At 43.0% G+C, this 19,108-nt stretch overlaps 2 protein-coding genes across 7 annotated transcripts in view; one reads left to right on the forward strand and one right to left on the reverse strand.

The window, feature by feature from the left end:
* Positions 1–209: 209 nt before the first annotated feature.
* On the reverse strand, positions 210–12,619 carry FAM72A (family with sequence similarity 72 member A). 2 transcript variants are annotated; one of them, XM_045012421.1, is made up of 5 exons: positions 12,498–12,619; positions 11,707–11,831; positions 5,400–5,477; positions 3,867–3,991; positions 210–2,830 (listed from the first exon to the last, which is right to left on the reverse strand). In XM_045012421.1, the coding sequence occupies exons 2-5, from the start codon at positions 11,769–11,771 to the stop codon at positions 2,736–2,738; spliced, it is 363 nt and encodes a 120-aa protein (XP_044868356.1). In that variant the 5' UTR covers positions 11,772–11,831; positions 12,498–12,619; the 3' UTR covers positions 210–2,735. The 2 variants fall into 2 exon arrangements, with proteins under 2 accessions (XP_044868356.1, XP_044868355.1); XM_045012420.1 differs by lacking the exon at positions 12,498–12,619 and having other exon boundaries at positions 11,707–12,102.
* A 166-nt stretch (positions 12,620–12,785) lies between these two features.
* The window catches only part of SRGAP2 (SLIT-ROBO Rho GTPase activating protein 2), a 209,356-nt gene continuing 203,033 nt past the window's right edge, over positions 12,786–19,108 (forward strand). For 4 of the 5 annotated variants that reach the window (XM_045014353.1, XM_045014357.1, XM_045014356.1 and 1 more), the window contains exons 1-2: positions 12,786–12,806; positions 15,490–16,027. In XM_045014353.1, the coding sequence (XP_044870288.1) occupies positions 15,961–16,027 (67 nt within the window). In that variant the 5' untranslated portion in view covers positions 12,786–12,806; positions 15,490–15,960. Of the gene's footprint in view, positions 12,807–12,898; positions 12,969–15,489; positions 16,028–19,108 lie in introns of those variants that run through there. The other variant, XM_045014355.1, reaches the window with a different exon arrangement.

Below are 19,108 nucleotides of genomic sequence, written 5' to 3' on the forward strand. Positions count from 1 at the left end.
ACTGGAATAATGGGTGCTCAGTCACTTTGAAAATCGGGCCATTACTGTCCTTACACAGTAGGGATGATTTCAAATGAGCTGAGTTAGCTAGAACGTGTTTTCATTATTTTTGTTAGCTAATCACTGCAGATGTATCCTTAAGTATAAAAGTTAGAAAATCCCCCAGCTATATAATGTGAACTTAATATATCCCCCAGGAGAATGTGGTATAAATCAACTTTTATTTGATGCACGTGTAGACAGCACACTGTCATAACAAAACATCCAAATACAGAAAAATAGCAAATACACACTTCAGCCAACACAGAAGAAGAGGTAGTAACACCAATTGAGAACAGATACAGTAAAGTACTAAAACAAGAGTCTGCCTTCACCGCATCTTTTCAGAGCCTAACAGAGAATACACAAAACGTTAATCTTGATATCAATCTTGGAGTTGCTTTTAGTAGGATTCAGGAAATCCACCCTACCTTATCATGTACTACTTCACTTTTGTAAATGCATCTTTCAAGTGATGTATCTTCAGCTCACCAGATGTACCAAGTCTACATGTGGTTTATGAATGGAATGCTTTGTCTTCTGCAAAACACCAATGAGCTTTGTGTTAGGGGCTTATTACAGGGAGCAGGATGCCTGCAACTGCCTTTCTGTTGTGTTCTTCAGTGTCTAAGGCAGTGTTTTTCTTGGGCTAGTGAGTATGTGGTTTTTGGTATAAATCTGGGTTGGGGATGTAGCTAGGGGTTTACAATAAAACAATGGCTTTGTAAAAATGGACTATCCAAAGTGGTCCCAAACAATCGCGCTATGAGATAAAAAACTCATTTAACGCACAGATTTCCAGGGCAGTCCTTTGTAGGATCAGAACCTAAGAGGTTTTGCACAATGGGCACTGTCCTGATGTTCACCGAGCCCAAATAAATGAAGAGGAGTCTACCCACATGGAGCTCATTGCAGATCTGCAGACTTACTCTGTTGGTTCTTCATTTTAGGGACTGTGAGTAGGGTTTTATCAAGTGCTTCAGGAGCATAAGTCTCTTTGACTTTCCAAGAAGCTGTGAGTGGACGACAGGGGATGGATCACTCTGATTGCCTGTTCTGTTCATTGCCTTTGAAGCACCTGGCATTGGCTACTGTGGGAAGACAAGATACTGACTAGATGGACCATTGGTCTGACGCAGTATGGCTGTTCTTATGCCCCACTATTGATGATATTTCTAGTAAGTCAGGGTGAGATTTTCAGAAATGCCTATGTCTGTAATTGGCATATAAAGCACCATCTAGCTAGAGCTCTCTTTACAGACATGTAAAATAAGTCACTTCAGAAATCTTCCCATTAAATATTTCTGTTCTGAAGTAAATGTCTATCTTTCTAAAAGTTGTTGGTCAGATGTTTTTTTCCTTACAAAGTTATTCTCTTAGAACCTCCTAGCCTTAGAAACAAGAAAACTTTTCATTTGAGAACGTAAACTTGCTGAAGCAGTTAATTTTGTAGCTGCAAGCAGAACAATACTCCTGAAGCCAAAATTCACTCCAAACCATGTCTGGCTGCCTCCTTTCCACTTTCCACCACCGACTCTGTGGGGATTACCCACCTTCCATCAGCACAAGAGCCAGATGGAGATTTTATTGAATCTGGCCCTAAACTTGTCACACATGCTACTCCAGCATCATACTTACTGCTCCTCTCATTTAATACTGACAAAATACACAAACATAATTACATATTATTTTGCTTGGAAACTATGCCTTTTCTCCCTCTTTCCGTTTTTCACTGCAATAGGGAGACTTCTACAGAGCAAGAGGAGTTTGTCACCTGTGTAACATTTCTTAAGAATAGTTATGCTAATATTTCATTGAACATGATTCATTTCCATTTAAAGCAGGGAAGTGTGCCAGTTCCCAGCACCACTTCCTTATTTACCATTTGTCGGCCATTCTGTTCACTGGCAGCAAAACTCGCTCTATAAATTTCTTATGCAGTTTAGTTTTTAGCAGAACTGAGTACTTAGTATGCTCTAAAAAAAACTCAGGTGAGACCCCCAGGTTCAGGAGCATCCCAACACTCATCTCTCTAGGGGTTTCAAAAGTAAACAGCTCCAAAGCAGGATGAAGACAGATGGCTGTACAGTTTCAGCAATCCCTGCTAGACCACTCTTTCGACAGCATTGATTGTGGCCTCAAAGGAGACTGTGCATATACCACCTTCTTGGCTATGGATGGAATGGGAAGAGAGAAAAGGCAGAGTCCAGAAGGAAGCATAACTGGAGCCCATAGAATTCTCTTCTTAATGTCACAGCTCACCCACAGAGTAACTATTCCTAAATAGCACTACCCTAACAGTAAAAATTAAATTCCTTTCAGTGATACCAAGACTTTTGATCCACAACCGAGCTGTTATTTAGGAAGGAAAAACAAGCAGCAGCTGGTACTTGTAAAAGTGTCAAAGCCTGTGTTTTCCTTACCTGGAGCTGTTAAGACTTAGAACTATAAGAACAAAATAGCCCTAAAACCAGAGGTAGCGGCCATCTGTATGTCATTCATTTTCAAGATAGGCGCATTTTAAAGCTGAGAGGGATTCTTATAAGGCATGTTACATTGGACTAAGACAGCTTATACCCTTTTTGAAAAACAGTTTGCCAGCCTTCCCGTTTACTGTATTGCTTGAGTTTGTACATTAAGACAGTGGGAAGAAAGCTGCAATACAAGGTAACAAGGGAATACACTGCTGATAATATTTATCTGATATACTCCTCCTCAGAGATGCCAGACAGATCTTCATCAGTGCTTTCATCCAAATCTGGTAAATTGCCCCAAAGCAGTAAATTCACACCTGGAAAAAAAGGATTGTAAATAACTTAATTTGTATTCTGACCTTGTTTGAGTTAGATTAAAAACTGAATTCATTGCCACAAAATGAATGGCTCTAGTCCTTGAAAAACCTATTAGATGAAATAACCTAGACCTAGGCAATGTTGTCTTATTTTCTATTTTTATTCAAAAAGGATCTTTAGAAATATCCTTTTGAACTAGACGATAGTAGTAAGTCCTGTATGAAGAGTTATATGAAATAATCATGTTGCTATTGGTAATCCCCTTACGGCCGGGTTACATTAATGGTTTGAGGCACAGATGACACTGTGAAAGTGTTTAAACTAACTAATCTTGTGTACGAGAAACAGAAATATAGATGGTCTAGTAAAAGGCCACATACTTTGGGAAGACCCAGAAGGACTGATTATGCTAGATACTTGTAGTTTGTGTGCCAAGTAGTTGTTTAAAAGGAACTCAAGCGAACTAAATAGTAAGAGCTTGTATCAGTTGTAACCTCAGCCTAAGCTAATAGGGATCAACAGAAAAAAGTTATATAGGGTCACAGTGACAACACAGCTCAACTCAGAATAACAGTCAGTGGAGGGTTGCTTAATAGCATAGTGAAGCTACACACACTACTATAAATAGTATCCTGTGGCTCTGCATTCACACTTGTATTTGTGCAGTTTGCATAACAATATTGCCTCAGAAAATCCCGATTCCCCTCAGCAAGAGGCTAGAGGAAATTTTCTGATCAATTAATCTTACAGCCTGGTGAGTTGTTTTTTATATAAAGCCACACAAACTTGAGGTAGCCTAATATTGCATTTTAGATACTTTAAGCTCCAGGTGACATGAATAGTTTCCTCATACAGCATTCCTTCCCCCACAAGCCCCTCCGCTGGAAAGGCAACTCACTATAGACTTTCTATATACCTTAAGTAAACAGCATATGCTTTGGGACACCTTGCTATGGGGGGAGAGGGAGGAAGTTGTCAGTTAACTCTCCGGTGAGTTAAATAGAACTTCCCTGTTCAGAATAAAGAGTTCCTTACCAGAGGAGTCTAGTCTGTTTATACCAAAGACTGCTTGGCTGTGAAACATCCAGAAATGGCCATTGTTACAGGACAGCAGGCAAGGTTTGCATGGAGCAATCACATGGTAACCTACAACATTGCCACTAGAACAGCAAACAAACAAAATAATGATCATGTATGTTCGTGGATGAAAGCCAGTTTGCAATGAAGAACCAACTAAGCTTAATGTTAAACAGGATCTAACCACTTTACCAGGCAAATTGGTATAATATTCTTATCTGCGGAAAATTAAAGGCAAGTTTTTAAACAAGTGGTGCAAAAAGTGTCTGAATATATTTACTTAGAGAAAGAGGGTGTGTGTGGAGTTGCACAAGATTTATGTTTCTGAGACAGGGAATCTTGTCTTATTGCAGAGAACCAAATACTGTCTGTTACCTGAGTGTACTTTAACTTAAGTCAGTGAAATTTGTTGAATCTATCATGGAATCTGATTGTTCGGTTTAAAATAGAACTCCATGTGAAGTCAATGGAGAGCTCTCCTTAAAACTGATGGTACAATGGGATCCATTAAAAGCTAAGTAATTAGGTTATAAGAGCTAAGTAATTAGGTTGGTGTATATATGAGCCTGATTCTGCTCCATTGAAATAAATGGAAATTAAGGGTTTGAATAGGAACAGATTATAGCCTAATTAATTTACCTTTGGTAGATTCCTTTCACTCTCAGGAGCACACCCAGAAGAAAGTGTGTGCTTTCTATTTCAGCATCTGGACAAACCAGAATTCCTTGCTAGCCAAGTCTCTCAAAAAAACCACCTTGTTATTTTTAATCCAAGAACCTTCCTGTCCAAGTTCAAATCTGAGCAAGCTGAAATTTTAGGCATAAAGCAGATAAGCGACCCTTTTGAGCAGTTTAGCAGAATTTTTTTTAAAAGGAACAGTATCTTAAGCATCAGGCATTAATAAAAATAAACAACAAACTCCAGGAACTTTCATGTTAATTGTTTCCATCCGCTAGTGAAGAGCAGGTCTGCCAACAGCATGTTCTCTTACAGCAGAACCTCAATTTTATGAACCTGTTATACAAACCTACTGTAACTGAGATGTTCAATTTTATGAACTCCTGAATCCCCCATTAGTTCATAAAGTAGAAGTTCTTCACTGTATCTGTTTTAGTAAAGTGGAAGATATGAGTAACTGCATTTCATTGTGACTTTATTCACACAGCTATCTCAAATCAATACTGAAGCAGTCTCTCTGGAGTCAGTCAGGTGCTGTGCAAGTTTCCTATACAACCCCACCTTAGCCTTGATACGCATTGTCCCATGCATTTCTGCAAGGGACTTTTACAATGACAGACTAACAGTCATGTCCAAAGGTAGTGGGGCCAAGTTTCCAACGAGCAATGTTATATCAAATTCACTTCATTTGTGACCCAAGCGCTTGCACTCTAGTGGTCAGTAATGAGATGCTGCAGTGTTGTTGCTGGAGCACATGCATTGCAGAGTGGGTGCTTGTATGATTACGAGTCACATTGAAATGGTATTACTTACCATTTTAAACATGCAATGTTCTTCAGTTTGCATTTGCAGATGTCAGTGAAATAGCAGCTTCCAATGAAGTCAACAGTACTGGAGGAGAAAAAATGTGTCCCAGGAATAGTTTAGACATTTAACATAACTTCACCCAGCCACCTGCTCTTGCTGTAAGCTACAATTCCAACAAACCACTGTTTGAAGTTCTTTTCTATTTCCATTTACAAACACCTATCTGCTCTCATCCAATCTCCCTCTATCATCAAGCATAGTAATATCAAGATAGCAAAGATTCTTATATATTCCACCAGCACACCCTGAGCCAGCACCACAGTGCGGCCATGCTAGCTTTCAGGAACCTGCTACCCTCCACTAGGAGCACTGCTTTAGTATATTTGGTTGCTTGGTTCTAAAGAAGATTCTACTGGGACCACCATTCCCCTCTTGAGCTGAGGAGGCTGCTATTGCACTGGTTCATACAGCACAAGGGACTGAGAGGGATATCAGATACATAATACTTCTGCTGGCCAAGGACACTGGTTGTCGAGCTTAGGACTGCATACCTAAATTCCAGCACAAGAGCACAAAATGCTATTGAAGGAACCACAGGTCAGTCCCAGCAGCAATTAAAAAACTCCCAGCTTACACTAGGGCCCGGAAAGCAGGCAGATTTCAAATTTGTGAGTGGAGTGATGGAGTGCTAGCACATTAGCCCTGCAGTACCCCTCCCTACCTCTTAAAATGCTGCCTCAAATACTCACCTCTAGTTGTCCAGTAGGATACCATAATACTCTATTGTTTAGGGTCATCTACTCAACACAAATTTCAGTTGAATCCCAATGCTAAGTGAATGTACTTCAAATATTCACATAGCTGACTCTCTTCACGAAGTAAGAGGAAGAATAGCAGACCACTAGTATAAAGCAGGTATTTGAGGGCACCATTAAATAGCAAAAGAGGCAGAGGAGGTAGAAAAAAAGATACTTTCAACACAACTTTGAAGAGCTTCAAAGTTAAACTCATCACAAACCATGTGAGGAATAATACTAATAATGCTGAACATTACACCACTGCATAGTCACTTAATTGCATATCTCTAGTTATCACACCAATAAACCAAACCTGGATTACTTCCTGGAACTGGTTGCTACATAGAAAGGAATAAAAGCACCCAATGTGGTGGTCATTTTTATCAAGTGAAGTCAGTGATCAAAAGGCATTGCTCACAAGAATCTCAAGATGACACTTTATCCCAAGCAATGCTATACTCTGCAGTTTGCACTGAGTTAGTCATCAGTGCTATAAAACGAGAGTGCTGGGTTTTTTTTGTTTTTTTTTTTAAAAAGATCTTATTCCACGGTGTGCTTTTTCTCCATACTTGAAGTTGATCCACAGTGAGACCAATCCAGGCACTGTCCTGAGGGGCACTTCACTTTACCAGGTTATACATGTAGCAACATGCTTTTTAATTCTACCATCATTTTGATGGCCAATGAGGGCTTCTCCTCGGGCCTATAGTATGGGCATTTACTGCTATACAGGGACTTAAAGGATCACCTGTGAAACTTTTAGCAGCTGAGGTTCATAAGTGGTTGATGGGATCTACAACTCCCTTATATGTGCACACTACAATCCCAGCAGAATGTGCTGTACAGTAATTAAAAATGAAGCATAATTGAATGCTTTAGACCAAAAATCTGACCACCTGAAATTAGTGGGAAGTGCCCATCAGATTCTGCTTTAAAAATCTATTACAGTTCTTGAAACTCAATTTTAGAGGAGGCTTATTTACATCTTAAACTTCTAAAAATATTACACACAGGCAGAAAATAAAGTTATAAGCTAGCTGACAAAGTCCCTTTAATGGCTTTGTTCTATATATTTAATTTTTCCTGCTTTACATGAGGATGATGGCTAACTTTTTCTGGATTGTTTCAGAATATGAGGATTGTCTGGTTTTATGCAACTCAATGAACTGGCCCACAGAGTATCAGAGGGGTAGCCGTGTTAGTCTGGTTCTGTAGAAGCAGCAAAGAGTCCTGTGGCACCTTATAGACTAACAGACGTTTTGCAGCATGAGCTTTCGTGGGTGAATACCCACTTCTTCGGATGCAAAGAAGTGGGTATTCACCCACGAAAGCTCATGCTGCAAAACGTCTGTTAGTCTATAAGGTGCCACAGGACTCTTTGCTGCTGGCCCACAGAGGTTAACATCAGCAAGGCTCAAGGGCTGCTTTGTTGGTGTCCCAGTTGGTGTCCAGCAAACAGTCAGTCCAGAGCTAACCATTTCAACTAGACTATAAGGCTTCAGTCCAGGGAAATGGGCCCCACACTAGTACTTAGAGATGATAATTAGTCTTTTTATACAGGGAGTGAACTCAGTTACCAACTATACCATTGGGTTCAGTTAGCAACTCACTATCTTTGTCTACATTAAGAAACTTGCCTATTTACAATGGGTGTCAGTGGCAAAAGGTGTAGCTGGCCTGGAGCAAGATGTAGTTTAACTGCAAGGGTGAACAGGTTCAAACTATGTTCAACACAGTTTCAGAAATGGTAGGTGATTTGATTTAGTCCTGTCTGTGCACTTGCAGTTAAACCATTTTCATTACCATTTTACTATGCTTGTTGCAGACACCCTACATCTTTGTCTGCAGGGAACCAGGGTTCTTTACAATAGGGCTTCCAGCAGTGGTAGGATTGCAACAAACTTCCAGCATTTTTACCACTCTCACTTACGGTGTGTAACACAGAAAACGCTGTGCACAGGTTAGCCTATTGGAGGTATCTTAAATCCAGCTAGCCCAGGTAACAATAGTGAAGACACCACAGCCAGGCTTCTGTGTGGGTAGTGCAAGTCTGGGATGGACTTTGGGTGCATCATCATCAGCGATCCCTTGATTCGAGGATGAGCTCTACCAGGGATTTACATATGGGTCCTGAGATGACTCAGGAGTCCAATCCTGGAATCATAGATCCGCCGTAATAGGTACAGACATTTCCTGTCAGGCCAACTTTGCCTGTTGGGAGAAGGTTCTTTCATTTTCCTTCCTCCTTTTTCTTTTCAGGTTCGAGGGCAAGACACTTCTCCTCAAAGCGATTTACTGCCTGATGGAGGATGTGGCACTAGTGGGGCCAGTTGGTGGCTTGCTTCTCCCAGCTTGTGATATCCACATCAGTTTTCTTGAGATACACTTTCAGTGTGTCTTTTGTAGTGCATACTTGGCTTGCTAGCCCACTGTGACACCTGCACTGTGCTTTCTGCGCTTCTGTTACCCGTGCTAGCTGGATTCAAGTTAACTTGGACAGACTAGCCCATGCTAGCTTTTGCTGTGCAGACATACCTTCAAACTTGATGATGATAGAGGCTGGTAGCACTTTGTCTACATCAGGACTCCCAGCTACAATGGTGGTAGCTCTGGTGGAGAACTACTTCTCTAGTTCCTTACTATGGACATAGCCAGCTTTAGCACTGGGTCAGTTTCCTAGTGCAGACAAGGCCATTGTCAGACTTAACATCTGTGTGTCAGTTTCTTCTTCTGGAAAGTAGGACAGTATTATCTAAAGCAGGTGTCACCCCAACCCATCTTCTGTGAGGCTGTCTGATTTTAATGTCCTCTATAGAAAAGCTGTTAAGAGCAAACTAATATTGTCAAATACTCTTCTGTAATAGGGTTCCTATGGTAGACCTTAGGTAGGTAAGCATTGTCAACCCCCGTCATTTTTAATTGGCTCTCTTTTTGTAAGTGGACACAAACTAATATTTTCAAAGCAAACTGATCTTTCCTATTTTACAACTCTTTGACCTTGCAATCCTTCCTAGTTTTCCACCAGTTGGAGCACTAGTGTAGGCAGCCACTGGCATTCCAAATGTAGTGTTGTGCAGACCCTGCTTTAAGCTGTGTTAGATAAGATGATAGGTAGAATAACTGGTTTACACTAGCATTTCCACTGTTAGAACAGCAGCAATGGTCATGTAGGTAAAGACTTTGTGAGAAAAGGGGCAATTTGTTTACATAACTTGGTATGTACTGGGTTGAGTGCTCCATGTCCAACATGAGTGCTTCCATTCATTCTGTTAACGGGTGGGAAAAACAGTCCTGAGAGTTCAACTTCTGCCCTGTATGCAGAGATAAGTTTACTTAAGAGTCCGCATGTTTCCTATTTTGATTTATTCTTATAATTTAGATCCTCAATACATTAGCTCCTACTCCAAATCTAACCACTCAGCCCTGACCAAACCATCATTTGCCATGGAAAAAAAAGATCAATTATAGTATCAGGAAATCACATACCAGGAAATCATTTCCTGAGTCACTAAAACACACATAGCTATTTTAACTTCGTACTGAAATATGTGGGTTACAGACTTTCATAAACTCATTTTTGTAGTTAATGTTTTTATTGTACACTAAAAGTATGGATTACATTTGTAACCACACAGATCGCTTTAACTCACGTTTGACAACTAGCATTGTATGAAAGACATTTTACACCAGTTTAGAACATCTGTGCCAGGAACTAGGTATTTATTGTAAATCTCAAATGAGACCACAGAACAATGGCTTAGTGATTAGAATGTGTTTAAAAAATGAACCTTTGTTTTTTTAATTAATTTTAGCCCATCTTAGTTTATCTCCTTTTAACTCGTGCTTGCAGATTAATGCTTTGTGATTTATATTTTCTTAATATTTAATTTACTATTTAATATTTAAATATGGCTTTCCTATAGTTACTCATCCTCTGACTCCAGCTTATGTTTGATCAAGTAACAAGAAAGAATTTTTTTCTTTAATTCCTGTCCTTGCTTAACTCTGAAAGCCAAATTGGATTCTTTCTGCTTCTTTCATCTTCACCAGTTAATGCACTCAACAATTCTGTTGATCTATGAGGCCAAACAGAATACAGCTTGCTTTCCCTGACTGATATTGGTTCCTGCACCATTAAGAGTAAAAATATGTTTTTATCGATAAAATAAACAAATTTGACTTGAAACAGAGAAAGTAGTTGTATTTGATTGTTGTGACATTTTTACAGAGCCACTGAAAAACCCACTTTTATTTTTGTCAGGCTGGATGTACATTCAAGCTATGTCAATGAACAATCTTATTATCCATCATCTAATTCAGTGGCTCTCAACCTTTCCAGACTACTGTACCCCTTTTAGGAGTCTGATTGTCTTGCGTACCACCAAATTTCACCTCACTTAAACTAGTTGCTTACAAAATCAGACATAAAAATACAAAAGTGACACAGCACACTACTCCTGAAACATTGCTGAATTTGTCATTTTTACCAGAATTATAAAATCAATTGGAATATAAATATTGTACTTACATTTCTGTGCATAGTATATAAAGCCGTATAAACAAGTCATTGTCTGTATGAAATTCTAGTTTGTACTGACTTTGCTAGTGCTTTTTATGTAGCCTGTTGTAAAACCAGGCAAATATCTAGATGAGTTGATGTGCCCCCTGGAAGACCTCTGCGTACCCTCAGGGGTACATGTACCCCCTGATTCAGAACCACTGATCAAAGACACTAGCTGGGAGAGTGTGTGGCCTTAAGGGTAGAGGATCAGGGGTGAGATGCATTTCGAGATCACATGTAACGTCTTGTGGCAAATCACTTAAGGGACATGGGTTAGGTTTAAAATAATTTTAATGTATATTCTTTCTTTGTTACTAACTCTTGAACAACAATTGTAGAAAGTAATCCAGATTTTTCTATCATTTACACTACTTATTTGCAGTCCACCAAGCTTAACTGTTGGAAACATCCTATTAGTCTGGGGCAAAGCCCCCCAAGTTTATATTGCACCTGTCTGGAGGTGTTACCCTACTACAAACAAAAATAGACTAGATACTGACTTGAAACAAGAGTGAAACTGACACTTTCAAGTCACTTTCACTTCTGTTTAAAGGTTAGTTACTTTCCAGAAGGCTCTTAAATACAGCCCTACAGTGATTGTCACCGGAAAATATTTAAAGCCAAACACCAAGAAAATTCCACATTTCAAAGTTGAGAGAAAATGAGTCTTGTTTATTATTTAGAGTTTGTATATATGTATTTTTAAAGTACCATTCTTTGTTTGGACTGTTCCTCAGTTCCTGTTTCTGTAAAATGGAAATAATAATGCTTGCTTACCTACCATATACAATTATAAGGAGTAGATTGAGATCTGGGGGGTAGGAACTGGGCCTTCTTAATGGTCTGCATGGTACCTAATACAATGGGGTATTCCTACTGATTAAGGTGGTTGGGGGCTACTGTAACATTAGTCAGCTGTTGCAATGCCTGCAGGTGGCAAAGGAAGAGGACTTACCTGGTGGGTGGGATGTCGGTGGAGTACAGGTCGATCTCTGTGTTTGCCAGCAGCACGGCCTTCATCCCCCGCGAGCTCAGCACCTGCTGGCAGAATCTGCAGCAGAGCACGGACACACACCTGTCCTTGAAGGTGAAACCACTAGTGGACATGATGGCTCTGGACCGAAAGGGTCTGTCCCCTCTTCCCAGAGAGCGCTGAGGGTGCTCCTTGCTTCTCTGAGGGCAAACTCACCACCAGGTCCCTTTAGCTGCTCCTATCACCCCCCGCTTCTTCAGCTCCCTCTCTCTCAGGATCCTTGCCCCAGGGACTGTTCCCCTTCAGCTGCTTTTCCCACACTCACTGCCCCCTCCTTCAGGGGCCAGCCCTATAGCTGCACCCCTCCCTTCCCCTGGAGATTGACTCCCCTTTCCCACCCTGCTGCCCCCTCCCGGCTCCAACACCCCCCCTCTGTAAACCCTGTACCCACCCCCACTACGAGCCCTGTACTCCCCCCCCAACTACGAGCCCTGTACCCCCCCAACTACGAGCCCTGTACCTCCCCCCCTCCTTACCAGTGGGGGCCTTGTGCTCACCCCTACCACTGCCTCCCCCCGCCTTGTGCTTCTCCCTCCCCCGCTACTGCGGGCCCTGTCCTCCTCCTTTTCCCCTACCAGTGGGGGCCCTATGCTCCCCCCACTCCGCCGCCGCCGCCACCACCACCACCCAGGACCCACTGGTTCTTCTCCCGCCCCCACCCACGGGGTACCCTATGCTCCCCCTGCTGCCCCACCCCCACAGCCCCTGCTTACTGCCCCTGCTAGGGGCCGTCCCCCCCTTCTCTTTGCCCCGGGCCGACTGAGTCGCCTGCGTCAGCCCTGCTGCCGTTAGACCCCAACGGGCTAGCCCCAGCGAGCCCCTGGCTTCAGAACTGTCAGACTCCGTTTGAATCCCTGTCCTCGCTTCCCATTGGAAGAGAGCCAACACTCCCCTAGAGCCCGATTGGGGGGATGGGGGCAAGATCCGCCTCTCAGAGCAGCTACGACCCGCCCCCTCAGCTCCTAATTGGAGGAGCCGTGAGACAGAGGCGGGAGAGGGAGAACAGTAGAACGCTACTATTGGTTAGTAGGATTGTCACTCCGATTCATCCCAGCTGCTGATTGGTGGAGGCAGACGAGGGGGCGGGGTGGGTGAGCCTGCGCTGCGGAGGAAACTGACCGCGGGAGCCGTAGCTGGAGAGCCTCGGCTCATGGAGGAGGGGATCTGGATGCGCCGCGCTGCAGGTAAGAGCTCCGCCCGGGGTTGCGGCGTGTGTCGCGCAGATCCCCGTCCTACCATAGGCGTGCCCAGCCCATAATACTCCCGTCCCCCGAGGAAACCCGCGCAGCCCCAGCCCGGGGTGGCCGGCACCGGCGCGAGCCTCCCCAGCCGGTAAATCTCCCTGGCTCATCCAGAGCAGCCCGCGCCGCTCCTTCGCGCAGGCAGCGCACCATAGCCCCACGCGGCATAGTCCCCCCCTTTCCCCGCGGCATAGCCCCCCTTTCCCTCCCACCGTAACCCCCCTTTCCCCGCGGCATAGTCCCCCTTTCCCTCCCACCGTAACCCCCCTTTCCCCGCGGCATAGTCCCCCTTTCCCTCCAACCGTAAACCCCCCTTTCCCTCCAACCGTAACCCCCCCTTTCCCGCGGCATAGCCCCCCTTTCCCTCCCACCGTAACCCCCCCTTTCCCCGCGGCATAGTCCCCCTTTCCCTCCAACCGTAAACCCCCCTTTCCCGCGGCATAGTCCCCCCCGTTCCCTCCCACCGTTACCTCCCCTTTCCCCGCGGCATAGTCCCCCCTTTCCCTCCACCCGTAATCCCCCCTTTCCCTCCAACCGTAAACCCCCCTTTCCCGCGGCATAGCCCCCCTTTCCCTCCAACCGTAACCCCCCCTTTCCCCGCGGCATAGTCCCCCCTTTCCCTCCCACCGTAAGCCCCCCTTTCCCTCCCACCGTAAGCCCCCCCCTTTCCCGCGGCATAGCCCCCCTTTCCCTCCAACCGTAAACCCCCCTTTCCCGCGGCATAGCCCCCCTTTCCCTCCCACTGTAACCTCCCCCCTTTCCCGCGGCATTGCCTCCCTTTCCCTCCCACTGTAACCTCCCCCCTTTCCCGCGGCATTGCCTCCCTTTCCCTCCCACTGTAACCTCCCCCCCCTCTTTCCCCGCGGTATAGCCCGTTCCCCCACAATTGTAACCCCCGGCATACTCCCCCCACCATTGTGTAGCCTCTCGCGGCGTAGTCTCCCGTTCCCCCCAACTGTAACCTCCGGCGGAGCCCCCCCCCCCAGTTGCAACCCCCCGCGGTATAGCCCTATCTGTCCCCAATTGTAACCCCAGGCATAGTTCTCCCTAATTGTGTAACCCCCTCGCGGCATAGTCCTCCTCCTAGGGTAGAATTTCCAGCACATACAATTCCCTTCTCCAGTCCATAATACTCAAGGAGAAATTATTTCTCTCCCCCTCCAGTATAGCTCCCAAACCTTCCCCACCCTACACTCCAGGACTGATTTCCCCTATCCTCCCCCCCTTCATTCCCAGAGCTCATTTCCCCTTTTCCTCAGACTTTAATATTCTCTTTCAAACCCATAATAGTCTTCCCACCACCCCATTTCTTCTCCCTGCTATGATTAGCATCAGGAAAGGGAATACAGGGCTGGGTCCTTCATTCCAGAAGTCAAAAGCAAATGGGGTTTAGGGGGCCAAGTGGCCCCCTCATACGATTGCATTTGCAGCGGCCAGGATCCCGAGGTGCTGGGAGGTTTTGCAGTCAGCACTGGGGAGCTCCGGTGGCTTCTCTATGTATTTTTTGGGAGAGTTTTAAATATGTGTATTTGCGCAGTCTCTTTCCAGCTGGGTGGATAGTAATTGCATAGAGCAGCTTGGAATATCTTCCACTCCCTCCGTAACTAAGGGGGGAGCCAGCCACACTCTTTCTGTTTGTTTGTTTTCCATTTAAATGCTCTAACCCTAGTCTGTAACCCTTCCCCGTTTCCTGTCTCTGCTAGCCACGTTGTTCCTCTTGATGTTGGATGTGGATCCAATTGTTGGTTGGCTTTTTAAAAAATGCACATCTCTCTGATTTCTTACATTTGTTACCCAGAATAACTTCTGACACCCCCCCCCCCGCCCCTCCAATTGTGCCCTGACTTCCTCCTGCTGGGAGATTTGCATCTGCCTTGCACATGCTGGGCTGCATTTCCCCTGGCTCCAAATCAGCTTTGATGTCTAGAGGAGATACCTATATTTCTGGAGGGGGGGGGGGGAACCAAACTGTTGTAATAATAATATATAATGAAAAAGCTGCCATGTCTGTTGAATCAAAGGCTGCTGTTTTAGCTATGCCAGAGGGGATTAATCTTGTTTATGCAATGGTTTGTGGATTCATTTTTGAGCTCCTGCAGTTCATGTAATTTAGGGATTTGGGTCTAATTTTTCAACATATCATGTTGCTGCTTCTCCAGTACCTCTCTTTCTCCCTGTATTGCTCATTTAGAGAAGTGATTTTTGCACAGGCTAGTTTCCTTTTACTCTCACCTCTTTTTCCCTGGGGACTGAGTTTTCCCAATGAGATTTTTTTTTTTTAGGGGCGTACTTGCTACGATGCAGGCATTTTATCTTGCTTACCTGGGTGATGTACACATGTAGTAATAAGCTGCAGTTTAAAGAGGAATTTGCAGTACTGCAGCAGCTCCTTTAAATCACAAATTTTGTTCTAGCATCTTGTAACTGACAATTTAATTTTTTAAAAATATTTTTTTATTTACAGGCAACAAAACCAAAGAAAGCAACATCTGATCCTTCATTTCTACTCCCATTTGGGATTTTATTTGCATCATCTTTGAGCCTATTTAAAAAAAAAAAAAAAAGGCAAACCAAACCCACACAAAACATGTTGTGCGGAAGGACTTCTACTCCCTGACTGTGCTATTAATGTTAATAATCAGGAAAAGCCTTTGGGGGCTACATGAGCTCTCGTCTGAAGCTTGCTGCTGCTGCTAAGGGTTTTGGTGCAGGGAAACAAAACTGCCTTTTCCACCCGCTGATTTCCTAACATCTGCATGTCTCTGCTGCCACACTCGTTCTCACACCCTCTTCCCATGGACTGATTTTTTTTTTTTGTTATTGAGGGGTGGAAGGACAAGAAACCAGGGCATTTCTTTGGGAGAAACAAAATTGCGTTTATTTGTTGTATTCTGGTGGATCTGTTCTGAGGTTAATCTTTTTGGAAAGGAAAAACATGACGTCGCCAGCTAAATTAAAAAAGGATAAGGAAATCATAGCTGAATATGACACTCAGGTCAAAGGTAGGAATAATTTTACATCTTTCTATATTGTTACAGTTTTGACTTGCTAATGCGGGCATTTGCACTAGATATCTGGGTGGGGACGGGGAGAAGAATTTGCAGTGCAATCTTATAAGGGATTTGCAGTAATTTTTTTTCCTCATAAGGGTGGGTATGTCCTTGTTGTTTTAATACATCCTAATGAGAGGAAATTTTTTTGTGTATATGAAAATCCTTGAGTTTGCAGGGTTGGGTTTCTTTTTCTGGATGCTTTAAAATATGGTTAGATTTGAAATGTGATAGGCAGTGAATAGCTTTTCAATTTTTTTCCCTTAGGGAGTCTTTAAAAACCTCTGTAGAAGCAGAAGAAGGTATATCACTTGCCAGTATTGTGGACCCTTGTTCACATCAACTCTTCATAGCTGTTGGTGCCAAAAAGCTATTATAATCAGGCTTCCACTCTCCATAAGTTCACACTTCATACAGCTTTGGCTTTAACACCTTACATTTGCTTTGCATATATGGACCACTGTTCTGAATGTAATTGTCATTGCAAATGCCAATTACAACTTTATATATTCCAAAGGAGTGTGTGTTGGTGAGAATGAGCTTAAGGCTTGATGAGGACATCACATGCCCTCAGTGATAGACAGTGGTGAAATGCTAATGTTAACACTTTTGTTTGTAAAGTTTTTCAAGATAATTTTTGTGGAAAATATTCTTTGTGCTTGTGACTTGGCAAATAGTTGCTAGTGGGAAATCAACTGCATTTAGCTTGTTGTCTAAAACTTGTTTGGTACATTGATAGTGTGTGTGCATAGGGGAGGGGGAGATGGCCTTGGGGTTGAGGCAGAGCACTGGAAGTTGAAGATCTGGATATAGTTTAGACTTTCACATTTTCAGGTTCTCTGTATATATAAATATCTCCTGTCTGTGTGTTCCATTCTATGCATCCGAAGAAGTGAGCTGTAGCTCACAAAAGCTCATGCTGAAATAAATTTTAGTCTCTAAGGTGCCACAAGTACTCCTGTTCTTTTTGTGGATATAGACTAACACGGCTGCTACTCTGAAAGCAGTTAGACTTGTGTTACCTGGTGCAAGTCACTTAGTCTGTGTGTAAAATAGTGAAGTGTGAGCTGCTCCTCAAAGGGGTGCTGTGAAGCTTAATTCAGTAGTGTAATGATTTAATGCTTTGAGATCCTTGGGGGGAGGCACCTTGCAGTTCTGTTATTTTATATATGTATATTTTTAATTTCCCCTCTACTTCCTCTTATTTAATGGCCCATAACATTAACTTGACAAGCTAGTCAGACTAGTGGAATGTCAATAGCCAGCTGGAGGTGCTGCTTCAAAAAGATGGACTCCGGCCTGTGCTGGAAGTGAGATTTAGGTGGTGCGTAAAACTCCGTACATTAAAATATGCATGGAGATGTGATTCCTGCCCCTTTGTTTCAAAATGCGTTGGGGGAGGGTTCCCTCCTTCAGCTTTCTGAAACAATGCAGAAGGCACTCTTAGCCTAGAACTTTTGAATATTCTAGCTCAGATCTATTGAATGATTGGTCTGAGAAGGATTTAGAGTAATAGAAATAAAAAAATTAAAAAAAAGCTTAAGGTTTATTTAGTCAGCCTGCCATCATATACTCTTTGGCTGTGATCTCATCAGCTCTCACACCTGAAATTGGATCAACTGTGGTCAGTATTGGAATGGAAGCTCTGTAAGAAAATGCCAAGGAGCAGCAGGAAGTACTATTGCTGGTTCAGGAAATGGCATTGTCTCTCTATAGAACTTGGCCTCCAGCACAGTGATAAGGGGTACTGAAGTGTTTGAGACTAAAATCCAAAGTTGTGACTATTTTGTAGTTGTTAAAAATACAGTTGTCCTAGCCTAGCAATAACTATCATATTAATTGTGGTGTCTTGGTTAATTTCCAATCTAGTTAGTTACATGATGCCTGTAAATTGCCCCAGTAGTTACATATGGATGTTGATATTCTTGTTTACTCTCCTTCTGTTAAGTAGTGTTGCTAAAGGTATTTCACCCCTGAGGTGGCTGCAACAGTGGTAGTTGAAATGAATCACATTTGTCATACTTGGATGCTGTATAAATTGCAAGGTGTTGTCTGTCTTGCTCAGATATGAGAAAATTCCTCTATCTTTGCTGGCATTTGAAAGCTTAACACATTTTTAGCTGCATTCCACATTGGGATGATGTAAGGCAGCTGTGTTTTGAGACATCACTTAAAATCCTTAATCCACAAACAATGAGTTTGTGTGCACGTTCTCTAACCTAAAAGTTGCTGCTAATCCCCAAATTTGGTTTGAAAAGTTCATTATCTATTTGGAGTTGGTTAACAAAAGACAATATTAAGAAGGGCATCAGCTGGTGATTAATAAGGTCATAATTACAGCCCTATAGTTATGAGCTACTGAATGAATGTGATCATCAGATTGTGAATGTCTTGGAACAAAATGGCATTAGTTAGTGGCAATTCATTGTTTTGAATCAATTTTGATGTTTACATGTTTGTTCTCTTGGTCCAGCAGCCATGATCATGTCCCTTTTGGGGTGCAACTGTGCCCATCGATGATCTTTCTCTTCAGACTGACTGATTCCCAGCATGCAAGTGGCTACTGTGCAATCTCCAATTCAATGTTGATTTATAGCTTCCTCCCTAGAGACTAGGAATATTCTCTCTTCTTTGATCTCCACTTTGTAAACTCCTTGGAGCAAGGACCATGTCATGTTCCATTTGTTTTAATCCAGCATCTAGCACAATATGACTGTGAACCTGAATGTGGTCTGTGGGTGCTAATGTAATATCTCTTTTTGGTGTGTGGATGTTCAAATCTTGGCAGGTATGTAGAACTGTCTAATGGTATCCCATTGAGCTGTAGAGAATGTGACTTTCCAAATCAACTTTAGTGGTTTAATTTTCTCTATTTGAAACCTAGACCAGATTTGATCGGTTGATTGTGCTTGTCACACTGTCTAGATTAGCTCACAACCGAGAGTGCCAGGCTCAGGTCAGACTGTCAGGAAACACGGCAGACACTGCAAACTGGTTGGTATATTCTATAATTAAATTTTACCAAGCCAGTAA

This window comes from Mauremys mutica, chromosome 4 (assembly GCF_020497125.1).
Source record: "Mauremys mutica isolate MM-2020 ecotype Southern chromosome 4, ASM2049712v1, whole genome shotgun sequence".
Taxonomy (NCBI): Eukaryota; Metazoa; Chordata; order Testudines; family Geoemydidae; genus Mauremys; species Mauremys mutica.

Excerpts from the sequence above, each read along its gene's own strand:
- FAM72A (XM_045012420.1), bottom strand. The coding sequence starts at position 11,858 with ATGTCCACTAGTGGTTTCACCTTCAAGGACAGGTGTGTGTCCGTGCTC. Across the intron at positions 3,992-5,399 it reads AACATTGCATGTTTAAAATG|TGGCAATGTTGTAGGTTACC; the intron begins GTAAGTAATACC and ends TTGCTGTTCTAG. Across the intron at positions 2,831-3,866 it reads AAACAGACTAGACTCCTCTG|GTGTGAATTTACTGCTTTGG; the intron begins GTAAGGAACTCT and ends CTTTTTTTCCAG.